Raw genomic sequence first — 15,440 nt, forward strand, 5'->3', positions numbered from 1 at the left:
TAATGCAGCAAAAAGACTGAGTGGAAACATAAATATGTAGTCGTGAAAAGACTTCAGTTTCTATACAGTTCTGGGTTTTGTCCCATATGAAGTGTAATGTTATGAGGAGGAAAAGTCTTTGGCCAGAACTGAGAGGAATAGAATCATTATGCAGAGGCCTGTTTTAACGTTTTTACAGATGGGTACAATAGAAATAAACTTCTTGGAAGTTTAGGAAACATAACTACTGAAAAGCCAGTGTCCCTGGTCTTCCGATGCCTTTGCCTGGAAAGGGTATTTGGAAGAGAACGTACTCACTCGTCGTTTTGTGTTCCCTTTGGCAGCCAGGATCTGTACCCTCGACAGGCAGAGGAAATCTGAGCATGCCACATAGGCCTCCTGTGCCCTGTGAAACAATGTGCTTTTAGGACTGAAGGAAGGACAGGGGAGAGTCTACAGCTCAAGTCATGGTGTTGAAAGGATATTACTAGGTGACGCAGCTAAACCATAAATACGTGTTTGGAAGGATTTCTCCTGTGGAATGTTTGCCTTATAACTGCATCAGAACTAGTCACCTGCCTGCATTTCATAATGAGATGTGTCTGGCATGTCTGAGGTGTAAGCAACCCACAAAAGCAAACAAATTCAGAATTGGCAGGCTGATACTTTCTGGGTCTGCTCTCCCCCATGAGTGTTGATGGGAGCTGTGTCAGCAGATTGTAAGAGGAAAGACTTGTCCTTAAGGAACCCCTTTGTGTCTTCCTGCTGCAGCTGGTCTGACCCTCTTTCAGGAGGCCTTGGGAAACATTTACATTCTTTGGCAGAGCATGCTAAAATTAGGGCATAAAAATGACGGATTCAATATTGGAGTCTTAAATAATATTTAAGTAGTCTTGCATTGTGTAATCTGAGCAGAAGCCAACATTACTGTCATTTGATTAATGCAGTTGTATGTATGATATTCCAGTTTCACAATTACTTCCTCAATAAATATAATCATAACTACAGTAATAAGATACTATTTTAAAAGTAAAGTTTTTCAAGCATTTCTGAGTACTTCCCCAATACCTACGATAATAAATGTAAATAGTTTACCTCTTACAGTTAAAATCCTTTGTCCTCATCCATAAAAATCGCTGTAATCTGCCTCCCATTTACTTTAGAAGGGTTTTGCCTTAAATGCTGTTTTCTCATTTGTATCACTGTAAATTCAGAGGTGTTTCATTGAAACACGGGACGTGTCCTTTGTAACAGAATATAGCTTATGCTTTGATAACAGAAGTGGCTCTGAACCAACCATTTCTGTCAGCTTTTAAAATGCAGCTGTTTAGAGAACTAGTTCACAGTAAAGTTACGAATTAAATACTCTCCCAAATAATAATTGAAAGGTGCTACTAAGTTCAAGTTACTTTTCCAATCATCGCTATCTTCTTCTACTGCTGTGTATTTCTAAAAAATAATTTAATTTGAAGTTACCCGCTCATTTCCTGTTATGTACAGACTGTGCTAGACATATATTACTAGTTTCACTGCTTTCTAGTACCTTAACTGTCATGTATTTAGATGATCTGCCACTCCCTTCCCTGCAAAAAAAAGTGATAAAGGTTTGAAGTATAAAATAACCTTGTGCTCATTCTTCCTCCAAGACAAAAGTGTTCTTTTATTCAAATATCTGAATATCTAATCAATATTTTTAATTCTGATAAAATTGTATCTCATTAAGATATAGCTGACTATAACTTGTAAGTTGGTAGAACTGATGGGATACTAGATTATCTAGTACTAGATTTAAAAACTCGAAAAATTAGTAAACATATAATCTGCTGTACAAGAATAGCTAAGGAAGATTAACCATAATAAAAAAACCCATAGAAATACTAAAGAACTTGAATCATAAATCAGGAATTGTTAATACAGTATAAATGTTGCTGTTTAATTTTGCTCTTAAGGAAAAAGTGTTTTGGTTTTACAGTATAGATAATGTTGTGAAAATAACTACAACTTAAAAATAAACCAGCCCCAATAAAAAATTCAGCCTATTTATCACTTCTTTGCTTTACAAGCAATCACATTTGAACCCCACCAATTTTGTCAGATATTCTTGTCTTATTTTTGTGCACGTGGTGACTTGGATTTTAGTAAACAAATATTCTAACCAGTATTTTATTTTTGTGTTTCACTTACATATTGGCATTTTAAATGAATTAAATTAAAAAATAAATAGTAAATGTAGGTTCTGACCGCCAAATGATTTAGCAGCATTAGTGTATTGCCTATTGATAAACTATGCTTTCTTGTGTCATTTGTGCAGGACCTTGCACAGTGCAACGTGCCTGTACCATAAAAGTAAAAACAATATTTGCCCAAAAGTTTGAGAGTAGTTTGAGAGGTTCCTGTTTACAAGATAATGGATTTTTAACTTAGGATTGCTTAGGGCATAGTTCCTCCCAGCTGGCTAAAATACCATCCGTGCTCGCTTACTCCCTCACTCCCTGGCTCGTGGTAGCTTTCAAGCAGATAGCTTTCTTCTCTCTGAAGAATTAGAAGAGGTCATTGAAGCGTGGAGAGGCTTTGCACTAATGCAGCTGATGGTAGTTCTCAGACAGCATCCTGCGCAGCAGGGCTCTCGCGTTCCTGAGGCGAGGACCCGTGAGGTTGCAGTGGTGGCACTGCGCGGGGCTGGCAGGCTCTGTTTCTCAGGGAGGTGGTGGTGGGGTGAGCACAGGTCTTCAGGCTCCAGCCTATAGGTAGCTGGGACTAACCGGAGGAGAAGGAGAAAGAAAAGGAGGTGGTGGCAGGGGTGGACTGCTAGCACAGTCCAAGTCAGGATTGGGCTGTAAACCCTCGTTCTGCATCCAGGACTTGAGCTGCTCCTGTGCCTTTGCAGCCTGGGAGGAGAGGGGAGTTGGCTCTCCTGAGGCTTTGAGAGAACCTGCAGCCCCTTCTTTTCTACAGACCAGTTTTAGCTTGAATCGTCAGCCAGCCCGTTGCCCCAGCCAGTTCCTTGATGGCTACCACCCCTGGTCTTTATGCATGGCCCAGCCCTTCCACCACCCTGTCCCCTGCCCCTTGAGAAAGTCAAGTTCCTGAGTTCCAGCACGAACCAACCACCATCCTCTCTCCTACCTCCATCCTTCGCACTCCACAGTCCTACCTCAACTTCTCACAAGTAAGATCCTTTCTGTCCTTTATCTACCAACACAGCCCAGCTACCCTCGCACCAACCTGCTCTTCCCCTGTTGGTCTGCAGAGTTGTTGGTAGCTACCTCTTAGGTCACGCTTCAGGAAGAAAAGAGGCAGGTCAGTATAATGGGGATATATTATGCCATGAGAATAGGGTGAGCGGAACTGTCTTAACAGGCTCGGGACTCCCTCTGTACTGCTGACTTGCTGAATCATTTTGTATGAAATGCCTTTTTTCAGCGTCAGCCCGTGGCTTCTGTAGCTGCCCACAGTGTTAGCCGTTCTTCTGTTTACTGGTGAGATGTAAACTGCTCAATTTTCTCATGTAAAGCTGGAATGCAGAAAGGTGGTTGAACTGCTTTCTCAGTTTTTTCCTGGTACTATTTTTCACTACTGGTGTCCAATTTAAAGCTTAAGAAGAGCTTCCCAGAGATGGATATTAAGAGGCTGCAGTAAGAAAACATGACTCTATCTCAGGCCACTTTTATGCAAGGGAAGGGAAAGGTGCATGTGCAGAGAGAGATCCTGCTACACCTGAATTAGCAGAGCACGAGCTGGGCCTAATTTCTTTTTAATTATATGCAGTCTCTTGAGATGGTAGGAGGTGGTGAGGGAGGTGGATAGGAAACCTTTATATAGCTAAAACGTCTCCTGGTATAGGGGATTGTTGTTCCTAAGCATGGGGGTGTATAGAGGAGCACAGAAACGAGGCTTATAGACATTGAAGGGCAGGTGTGGAAAATAGAGGTGCTGCAGTTGTTTCTGAAAATGTGGTTAACGACAGCAGAAAGGTGTAGTAAATCTGGAGGAAATTGCGGTTTAGTTCTAGGTGAAATAACTTTACCATTGAGTTAAGTCTGTGCTTTCTACTGGAGTACATTTTCAGTACTTGAAAAATGCAGCAAACTGTGTGGGCTGTACATTGCGCCTTCCTGTGCTTTCGCACTTCCACCTGTGTTTATGGGATGATCTACATTGAAATTGGCTGATTTTTAGATCTGTTAGAGAACTGTCTTCCAGTACTGTCATGTGCTTTTTAAAATGAGTGAATCATAGCCATACTGTGTTCTGTCCTCACCATTAAACTCATAGGAGAGGTGCCAGACAGGAGACAGCTCAGCCACGTCCATCACTCAGGTTTCAGTGTATTTGTATCCCTTGTGGAAGAAATGAGACAACTGGACTGGTGGCATTCATGGATTTTCTGGTGGCCCATGCTTTCTTCCTTTTTTTTTCTTTTTTTTTCTTTGTCCTTTTTTTCCAGAAGCAGCAAAAAAAAAAAAAAGGTCTAGGACTCTGTGTGGCACCTCCTTTCTTCAGGTAATAGTAGACAAGCTGCAAGAATGGCTTGTTTTGACCTCTGCTTTGGAGGTTTGGGTTTTTAACAGATAGGAGGCTTGAGAAATACTCTGCCTAGGTGGACACTACAAAAGTACACACCTCACCGTTGTCATGAATTTTTCAGTGTACGGCATGTCATCAGGGGAAGAGGTACGCTGTGCCCACAGTCATACTAGTTTTTTACTTTGTTGGGAAGTTTCGCACTTGATGCTTCACTAAAATGAAGTGAATGTCAGGGTGCCTTGGAGAGCCTGTTCACCTGGGCCGCAGGCCCTTGTCTCATGAAAGAAGAAAAAATGGGGGAAAAAGTGCCTCCTCCCAATGAAAACAGAGGATAATCTGCCGAATTTATTGACTGCGTAGAAGGTCATGTTTGTTTGTTCCTAATTTTTGTAGAAAGAGCTTTCGGGTTTCTGCAAAACTGTCTTATGGCAGATGAGTATTTGGAACAGAAAATGAGGTGGTTTCAAGCTTGCTGAAGTGACTGCGCTTGCCTGAGGGTGGAATAGCTTAGTGGCGAGTGAAGGAAAAGAGGAGTGAAGGAAAGGACGGGCCCCCATCCTGGGGGGATCTGGGGGGCTCCCCATGGCAGTGTGGTCAGGCAGCGAGGGAGCACCGAGGTGTTCGACCACTGGGAGACCGCCAAGAGAAGAAGATGCTTCTCAGTGGGTGGACTTCAGAGGGTATTATAAACTGTGTCTGGGATTAACGGCATGGTTTCAGGAGATCACCGAGGCAGTGTAAGTGGTAAGTTGGCGAGGTGCTGCACAGGACAGCCTTACCTGCCATGGCTGCACACTCGCGTGGCTTCTTTCGAGGTGTGCTGGTGGGTTTTTTGACTCTGCGTGGAACTGATTCAGGGAGCAGAAACATAGCAGAAAACCTAACATTACCAAGAAGAGGTAAACGGTTTTCTTCCTGAGTCAATGTGAGACTGAGGTGGGGGAAGAGGAACCGTCCCTTTGAATTGACTGAACTGAGTCCTAAAATTCTATCTTGTGCCTAGAATGACCGATGAGAAAATACTTAAACTAAGAAATGGGAGAAGAGGCTGGCTTGATTTTCATGCCTGGTATTAAAGCACAGAAGAAGGAAAATTGGGTAAATGAGAATTGCACATGCAGTAACACAAATGGTCTATGCAAAGCAGCAAAGGAAGGGTGAAAACCGGTAGTAGAAGACTAGTCGTGTAGGTGCTACACTAACAAAAAAATACACTTACTGTAGTGAGAAAAGGCAGTAAGGTCAGGGAGGAAAAGCGAATGAGATGTTTATTATCCAGGTTCTTTTCGTTAGTATACAAAACTAGAACAGCTGGTGCTGAATGTGTAACCAGATACAGAGGCAGCGGAAACATGGTCAAATAGAATAGCATTCATGGCTTGAACACAAATACTGAAAATTATGCAGAAAATTAGTAAGGTGTTGTGAATGAAGTGGCACCATGTAAAGAAACAAACAGTAGCATGGACACAGTAGAATCTGTTCTGTCAAAATCACTTTGGGAAGGAATTACGAAAGACCTGTTGTAGACCTCTAGCTTAGGATTTATATACAGGCAGTGTAATAACAATATTCTGAGAGAGGAGTACAAGTAGGAATAATAACATTATAGGTAGGCTATATAGTGTGCCAGATCTATAATTAAGCACAAATGATATTATAATCATGTGATATTTCTGTACATGACAGTCAATAGTTTTCTTACCAAAACAGTAATTCAGAATAGACCTTTTGTTATTTTGGACTAGGAAGGAATTGCTGACCTTATAGAAAACCTGATTGTTTAAAAAATGAAGACAAAACATGAACTGCGTTAATTTGGTTTAAGTTAAATGGGATGATAAAAAGTCAGTAACAATTTTTCTTTAAGGTGAACATTTGTTAAATTAGGAGAACTGGTTAGAGAACATTGTGAGCTGAAGTACTGAAGCCTTAAATGGAGAGAAGGTTCAACTTGAATCCCAAGTAAAGGAAAAGGAGAATTGTGGGAAATTACCTAATCCTTCTAGCAGAGAACCTTCTCCTGGCAGGGTTATTGGTAGAGAAAAGGTAAGGCAAAAGGAAGGAGGAGTAGATTATCAAAGGAAGTCACTTGGAAGTTGTGGTGGAACAAGAACTGAAAGTATTAAGCTGAGTTGGAATTTACTTGAAGTTCTTAAGAGTTAAATCAGTTAGTAAAAGTTTCTTTAGATATATAAATTGATAAAGAAAAAATCCTTCTGTTATATAGGGAGGGTGGTTTTGAGTTAGAGAGCACCTTTTGTTCAAAAGCTAAATAAATACCTTCTCAGTAAGAAGAGTAACAGTGTGGGGACAGCGACAGGATGATGAATGGAAACAAGGTTATGAACATGACTATGGTTGAAGTGGAAATTCAAGATAGAAACAAATTCCAAGTAAATAAGGATGTGAAATTGCAGTGTACCAGCTGCACTGCAGTTACTGCCTATGTACCAGTTCTTTCCCCACTGTAAAGTTACTTGCAATAGCTCACCCTATCTAATCAATGTTGTATACAGGTAGTGTACATGGCTCTTCATTGCCTAAAAGCTGAAGTGCAAATCTTTGAGAAATAAAGTGGTCTATAGCTTTATTTTTAAAGTTAATTTGTATTATGTTGAGCTTTTAAAAAAATTGTAATACTGTAAATTTTTCTTTTTTACATAAAATATTAAGGAACACATTCTCATCTCAAAAGTTGCTGTTTCCAATGTGTGTGCCCTGGAGATCGTTGAACCTTTCTGTGAACAGACTTAGCTCACTAGAAAAACAAAAATCTATCCCCGTTTCCTCTTCCTCTTATCCTCCCCCCCCCCCCTTTAAAGTGAGTTTGTTTCCTGTCAGATTAGTGAGTTAAATTGGCTTATGGGGAGGACGGAGAAGTGCCAGATTGGGTGCAAGATAAGCCTCTAGGAGCAGGAAAAAGCCCTTGAGGTCAGCGGGAGCAATGGCAAGTTGTCTGTGGGTGCCTGGCCTTTGAATTCTGTGTTAGGGCAGCAGAGCTATGCATTGCTCTTGGAGGGGCTGTTGTTCATTGTAGTGGATTTTTTATTTGTTTTAGCATTCTGCCTGCAAAAATACATGATCTTCACAAACCTCCTAAAGTGAACTTTCGGTGGACAGCAAAAGTCCTTGCAGCAGGACTTGTATCATGGAACTGATACTACTTTGCAGCACTTCCCTTAACATTTGCAGTATACAACAGTTAAATTCTGGTTTTGACCTAATGCAGGTACGCGCACTAGTACAGATCCAGTGTAAATTGTTTTACTTCTGTATCCTCTTACTCTGTACTCTTGCTTTACTCAAAGGTTGCTGGCAGTTTTGACAGAACTGTATGAGGGTGTTTTGGAGAGAATTTCTAATGATCTTCTGTGTGGTTGAGCTTCAGGATATGCTTTCCTTCATGTCTGGATTTAATTGTAGATAATTTTGGACAGAAAACCATTTTCTTACTTCGGGAAACCCGGCATACTGGTGGCATCTGGTCATTGTACCAAGCAATCAATCAATCACTAGATTAAAAGGGGCAGAAATGAGAGATACAGAAAATAAACAATCTAAGCAGAATGCCACCGAATAACTTCTCCCCCCCCCCCCCCCCAAGAATTTAATGTCTGTGACAGCCCCTCCTCTAAAGAATTTAATGTCTGTGACAGCAGTTGTTCACAGCCCTGACTAGAAATGGCGAAGTTGTGAGGTGGTGCTTACGGGGACCCTGTTCTCCCTTCCCATCCCACATGTTAATAAAAGTAATGCACATGTATCAGAGGCGATCAGGCCCCTGTAATGAGCCTTAATTCCAAACTTCCTTTCTTTTGTAGAGCCCAGTGAGAGTTGCAAGCACTCCCTGACACTGCCCAGGAAATGGTACTTTTCTTTGGGACCATCTTGCTAATATAGTTTTTATTTGTTATGTTTCAATTTTTGTTTCATAGTAGGGAATGCTTTCCAAGAACTTGTGATCATGGATTTTTCCACTGTTATTTTCTGTTGTTGCTAATACTCTTACGAAATTGCCAACATTTTGCACCAAGCTGTTGCTTGTGACAGAGATGTGTGAGACTTTACATTATAGGCTGAAATACAAAGCAATAATAGGATACCTAAAAAAAAAAAAGAAAAAAGAAATGGCCCTGTCAAGTTAAAAAAGAAAAAGAAAAAAGCACTAGTCTGAAATCACTGTATTGACTGCTTGTAAAAATAACAGCAGTCTCTGACAGCTGAAAAAGAGAGAAAGGAGGAAAAGCATGTTGCTTTTAAGTTTTTTCCCTTTGTTCATTGGCGGTGTGCCCATACACCCCATTCAGGGCTCTAGAAATGGTTCACTGACTTGAAACTTAGGCTGCTTTTAATTGTGTGGGTTTTATTTGTTTAAGTAATGTGAGGAAAATACTGAGCTAGGTCTTTCAACATTAAATTATCAACTTTACAGACATTTTTTGTCCAACTCTTCAGACAAGTTAAGAGGGATTCAGGTTTTAGATTTGTTTTGCTGGTTTCCAAAAGCCATTTTTTCACTATGGTTTTGAATTGTTATTACACCCTCAGAGAATCTCACCATGAGCTGGCTGACAGCGTAGTACACATTTGCACAGTAAGTCAGATGGCACCAAATCCATCTATAACATTGAAAAGCTGTTGAGGTATATTCAAGGAGAGTACTGTGCAAGTCATTTGGAGTGGGTTTTTTCAACATTTTCTGTTGTTAAAAGTGCTTGAAAAAACAAACATGCAAAAAAATGTACACCTGTGTAACTATTTATGAAAGCATAATTGTTCTATTACTTTGGCTTTTATATACATTAAAAAATTCCTCTTGTAAATATAGTGCTTTGTTTGGAAAGAAAAGTTCTGTTGCCAGAAGTTAAATGAGAAAAATAAAAACATTTTAGAGTACTAATAATGTCCTGGTTTAGGTTGCATTTTAAATAAGTATTTCTCTCGTTTGAAGTAAAGTAGAAGACATAATGTTATGTGCATATCAGATGTCAACCTTTTGGCATTTGTTTTATAACAGTGAAACTCAGAAAGGAAAAACACATAAGTCTTGCTGAGACTTAACTATATCTTCATTAAGTTGTAATTAAACAAAAAGACAAAAGCATCCATGCTGTGTTCAGTATTGCTGAGAAATAAGGGCTTACGTTTATCTGCTTGAGGTTCCCCTTGTGTGTTGTCATGATTGTCTAGTTTTGGAACATTTAACTATATGTTTTAGTTTGGGACAAAATACATGTTGTTCAGTTCTTTCCTTTTAACAAGATTTTCCCTTGTGGCTGCTGAAGACTGAAGAGGTGAGGATGGACCTGAGGATGTTATTCACGCCACAGGCAGAATCTGTTGTTTCAGTTAATGGGGGTGGTGTCTTCTTTGGCTGTATTCTGAACTTGGATGTTTCTTCATTGTGACAAAGATCCCCTTGCTGCAATACAGACATTTCAAAGTGAAGGGCTTGCTTGAAATAATATTGCCTTCCTGGGTGGTTTGTTTCACTAGTTTATATAGAATTACTGTCTTCCAGTTTTATTAGTGAGAAAATTTGCATATTTCTCTTTTCATACCTTATATTTTCATTTAAAAAAAGAGCCAAGCTTATGATTCAGGGAACAGATATTATATATTTATTCTTTCATGTGTTGTGTGTGTGCCCCCATACTGTTGTCATCCTGTCCCTGTCCCCCCTTTTTAAATAGTGCTCAACCTCTCACCTAGAAAGACAACTGTTTGTCTCATGCTTCACACTGTTACAACATTTGGTGGGAGAGCCACGTGTACTAGAGCTGCACAACTGGCTAAGCAAAACCAGCCTTCATCCTAACCAGTGGAGCCATGTTCTTACTTACTTTTGGCTGCTGGAAAAATCAAAAGCACCTGAGTCCCTCGGTCAGACTGGCATCGGTAGTGTCTTGTTCATTATGAATGGTTGCTGCTGGGTAGACTGAGTGTGAGAACTCAGCTGGTCCGGTACTTGGGGTTTCTGGAAGCAAAGGTATGAGTGCTCTCACACAGTTTCATTAAAATAAATATTCCCAATTATTTTATAATTTTTAACTTAGTCTATTAGTGCTGTGGGAAATGGACTTTGCAGTGGTGTCCCTTTTTAGAAAGACAGGGAGAAGTTAAGTGACACAGGTCCCCCGAGGTAACTCTCCTGCAGAACCACGAACTGGAATCCTGTTTTCCAGTCTCACCAGGTATGATTCAGTTCCAGATTAAGACAGATGAAGCACAGAAAAGTCTAGGTTTGAAGGGACTTCTGGAGATCGTCTAGTCCAACCTTTCACCAAAAACAGGGCCTTGGATTAGGTTGTTCAGTGCCCTGTTAAGATGAGTCTCCGCTATTTCCAGCAAAGGGAACTATACTGCTTCTCTGGGCTTCTCTGTTTAATTCTTCTCATAGTGAGCAACTTCTCCTAGTGTCTGGATGGAGTTTCCCCTGAAGCAGCTCAAGCCTGTTGCCTCCTGTCCTGTTCTCCATGCATCCTTGTGACGAGACCAGCTCCCTCTTTGTGTACAACTATGAACTCTGTAGGTGTCAGTTCTTACGCTCTGCTAAAATAGTGTCTTGGTGCTGCAGACCTCCCATACCATGATTACAGGGAGCCCATATCAGGGATTGCCATCTGATTTGAACATGTTCCCTGGTTGCACTTGTCGGGTAGTAGATGTGACTTACAGAGTTGAGTGTCGCTCGGCTCTTTTTGACATATGACTGCATGGGATGGCACCTGCAGTGAAGATTCCCGTCTTGACTCCATGGTTCTGCCAAGTGAATGCTGCAGAACGGAGTAAGAATCAGTCAGGATACATTTTTCTCTTTGCTGTGAAGAGTTCAAGAGCAAGGGAAGAAAACGTGTTTCATAACTCTTCTGCAAAAACTACAAGTGTTTGCAAATTGATGGGTTTTGTAATATTCTCTGTGAGTCCAATTGATCTCATTCATGTAATGTGTAACTTCTAAAATAAACGTTTAGTGCAACGAGTATCTAATATTTTATCTTCCTTCCCCCCAAAAAAGTCTCAGTTAACTTGATGATCATTTCATGTAAGTTTGATTCATCAGATTTGTCCTGGGATATAGACTCAGCATTGTACATAATTTATTAGGAATTGAGACAAAAATTTTCATTGCATCAAAATCAATGGTGAGCTCCTGTTGACTTTAGCTTGTCCAAGCTTTTGCCGCTACAGTGTAATATCAAAAGATTTACCAGTATTTATTTCACTTGCCCTGATGATAATAATTTCCTTTTCTGTGAATGAAAATACAAATCCATACCTAAATCATGCTAACCAGATAAGATTTTTGGGGTAGTGAACAGAAATTTAGCAGCTCACTAGGGATATTTGAATTGCCTATTTCAGTGGACTTTGTTCAGAGTTTCTTCCTCCTGCCTCTCATGCTCATTGTATCTTTGATTCATTTTCAGAGCAGAAGAGCCATGTCCCAGATACAAGGAATACAAATTATGATAATTTTGATCACAAACAAATTAGCTCTGAGGTGAACATTTGTTCTCTTTCCATTTTGTTAGAAAAGTCTTTCCAGTTCCTGATGCCTGTTAGACAGGGGGGTTAAGAATACAGCATTTTCTCTGCTTCTTACATCTATAGCATTCATCACAGAAAAGGAAAATGTTATTTCAGTTTTGCTGATACTGAAAAGTGGTTCTTGTTACTTGTTTAGTGTTGAATAGTGTTTTTAGTGTATCCAGGACTATAATTTGTAGTATCTTCTGCTATAGTTCATGCAGAGGAAACTGTTACTCAACCTGTATGTGTTCTAGGATAGTAGACAGGATAATTTGTCCTGTTGATTGTGAATGTCAATATTGTTTTTAAGGCAATAGTAACCAAGAATATTTTTCCTATTTACAGAGCAAGCTTTACATGGAAGGATTTAGAAGCCTAAAAGAAGGAGAACCAGTGGAATTTACTTTTAAGAAATCTTCCAAAGGCCTTGAATCAATACGGGTAACAGGCCCTGGTGGGAGCCCCTGTTTAGGAAGTGAAAGACGACCCAAAGGGAAGACAGTACAAAAAAGAAAACCAAAGGGAGATAGGTAATTACCTTACTTTGCTATTCCCCACCTTTTTTTCTTTGCAAGTTTTTCTTGAAATTATGTTTTCAGCATTTATTCATTTGTGAAAGGAAACCCTTCTATGTAAATTTGACTTTTACATGTAGCCTAGTAATTTGATTAAACTTACTAAGCTGTACCTATACAACTACATAAATCACCCACTTGATTGGTTTTACCTCATAAGAATTTATTGAATTAGAGGAAGCCTACAAAGGAATGTAATAGTATTTTTAAAATATTGCTATTAGACTGAGAAGAGAGGTCAGTCTGAATGCAGGTGAAATAATGTCATGTTTAGGTGAGTATTGTGTATGCTAAAGAGACTATTGTGTGCAGTGAGGTTTTAAATTGTGCATCAGTAGTTTTATACAGAAGAAAGTGTAGGTGGTGCAGTCAGGGTTGAGATGTACATAATTTGATCAATTATATTTTTACTTAGTGAAGAGAGTATCAGGTGTTTCCAAAGGTTTTAATGCCTGGTGGTCTGAAGAACTGTTGTAATAGTATTTTACAAATTTCAGGTTAGTCTTGAGAGCTGCACTTCTTTATACATATGTGCAGCAGTCTGACTTGCACTGTTTTACTTTACTTTCTGCTTCTGATGGCTTGAAGAAATTCTGTAATCCTCTTCACTGCAAAGCCACCTGTACCTTGTTCCCCAAGGACAGCCTTCCTGCCCAAAAGCTCTTGTATTTAGGTGAATCTCTGTTTTTCCTCATGGCATTGCCCAGCCCAGTAGCTGTAATGACTGAGATCAAGAAGAATACATAGTTTGTGAAGGATTCTAGTAAGAATATCCAAACAGCCAAGTTTTACCTGCGGCATTTGATGTATGGCATGACTGAGAGGTGGCTCTCTTCCATTGCAAATTCTGAAGCAAAGAGTAGCTTGGGAAAGAGGGGGTCACCTGGAAAGGCAGTGTAGCCCAGGGATCGGAAGCCTTTGCTGGCTATAGATGAACTCCGCTTGTCCCCACCTCTGTTAAAAGGCTTCTTTTTTTTTTTTTCCCCCCTCTGTCTTTTTTTTTCCTTTTTTTTAATTAAGGACTGGAGACAACATGATAGTTGTCCCTCTTTCACCTTCTTTACAAAAGCTAAAGGCCATGAACAAAATTTATTGCTGCTGTAACAGATCAGAGTCCATAACCACAACAAGGAGAGACTTTGTAAGCCAGACAAAGCTTTCTTTTTGATTGCTCACCATATCTGGCCTTTCAGAGCTGTGTTGCATGCAATGGCTGTGAAAAATCTTGGGGGTTTTTTTGTTTGTTTGTTTGGGGGTTTTTTGAGCTAGGCTTCCAATATAGTTCTTATTTAAACCATTGGTTCTCCATGGACTGTAATTACTAATCTGTTTAGGGTATTAGCATTACCATTGTTACTGATGTTCATACTCTGGTGGAAAATAAAGGCCACAGTCATGCAGTCATGATACTGTTGTCCTGTTTGTTGCGAATGTATATGAAGGAAGACTTGCTTCAAAACCCTTGAAATTTAAAGGGACAGGTTGTAAGTAGACAGGAAAAACTTCATATTGAAGGAGGCAGGGATTTGAACAAATATGGATATCTACAGTGCACAGTGTAGTCAATGCAGAGGAAGCAGTACTTTCAGAGTGCAATTCATCTCATCCTAGGGAAGCATCTAAAATATTGGGGATGAATCTTGCCTTGTGGCTGTTTTTCTTCAGGGGCTACAAAAGGACCCTAGCTCCAGTGCTGTAGATACTTCCCTTACAAGTCTCTAAATTTAGTTAGGTGAGATGAATCCTACTTTCAGTGATGTTTTTTCATAGCTAAAGCATAGAAAAAATTGAACAGATATACCCTGAAAAACAGTGTGGAGGGGTGATCTATAAGACAGTGTACTCTTTAACGTTTGCTTGCCTTTAAAGAAGGAAAAATTCAAAATTAAATTGAATTTGAATATGAAAATGTGGGCAAAAACATCTACCCACTTCTATCTCAAAAGTCTTACGCTTAAGTCATAGACACCAAAAAAGTCTGAAATTTGAAATGTTTGAAGTAGCATTGACATTACCACTCAGTGAGGAGCAGTGTCTTTCCTTGAAGGAAAATTAGTTTTGATTGAACGCCTAGCCAATAAAAAAAGTGCGTTTCCAACATGCGTAGTGGAAATTTTTTTAAAGATTGCTGTTGTACTGTGAGAACTGCCTCCATTTATGAAAGCTAATTCCAACTTCTTGTGTTCATCTCTTTTCTATGTTATTAGTGTAACAGTGTGAGGGCCCAGCCTCAGTGCATCTTTTACAAGGATCCCATTTCTCTGTTAATGGTGTATTAAGGCAGAAGGAAAGACTGACAGAAGGAGTTAGAAATAGCAAAGGTGGGAAAAAGAAAGGGAAAAGCAGCAATATGTACAGAGAGGGAGAAAAAAAGTCATGACACTGAGGTTACCAATATTGATGCTTGTTGGTAGATTTTGTGGGGCTTCCACAATAGACTCAGAGTCTCTGTAATTTGCAGAGTGTTGTTGCTGTGGGGACCTTGCTGTGATAATATTTCCCCTTCAACATTACTGTGGGCCACATTAATTTTATAACATAGGTGGGAAGTGTTTGTAATTGTTGCCAGTGCATTGGCCACTTCAGCATCTTTCTCAGCCAGCATGTTAGTGCATGCCAGTATGAGGAAGGGAAAGTCTTTTGTGGTCCATGTGAAATGAAGCTGTGGCTATAAGCAGCCTGCAGGCTTTAGATTCCCAGACCTTACTTTAAGCTATTGTAATATCCGTGTGTCTTATGTATGTATTTTTTTCACAGTGTCTAGAGTAATGTGGGCTAGAGGGGAGGTTTCTAAATGAGATTCGGCTGGGATTTGCATCTGAC

General features: G+C 39.9%; 1 protein-coding gene across 1 annotated transcript in view; it reads left to right on the forward strand.

Moving 5' to 3' along the window:
• Positions 1-15,440, forward strand: part of LIN28B (lin-28 homolog B) — an 89,651-nt gene that overhangs the window by 34,249 nt on the left and 39,962 nt on the right. The window contains exon 3 of the mRNA XM_069804553.1: positions 12,388-12,572. Within this exon, the coding sequence (XP_069660654.1) occupies positions 12,388-12,572 (185 nt within the window). The remainder of the gene's footprint in view (positions 1-12,387; positions 12,573-15,440) is intronic.

The sequence above is a fragment of the Haliaeetus albicilla genome, chromosome 17, assembly GCF_947461875.1.
Source record: "Haliaeetus albicilla chromosome 17, bHalAlb1.1, whole genome shotgun sequence".
In the NCBI taxonomy this organism is placed as follows: domain Eukaryota; kingdom Metazoa; phylum Chordata; class Aves; order Accipitriformes; family Accipitridae; genus Haliaeetus; species Haliaeetus albicilla.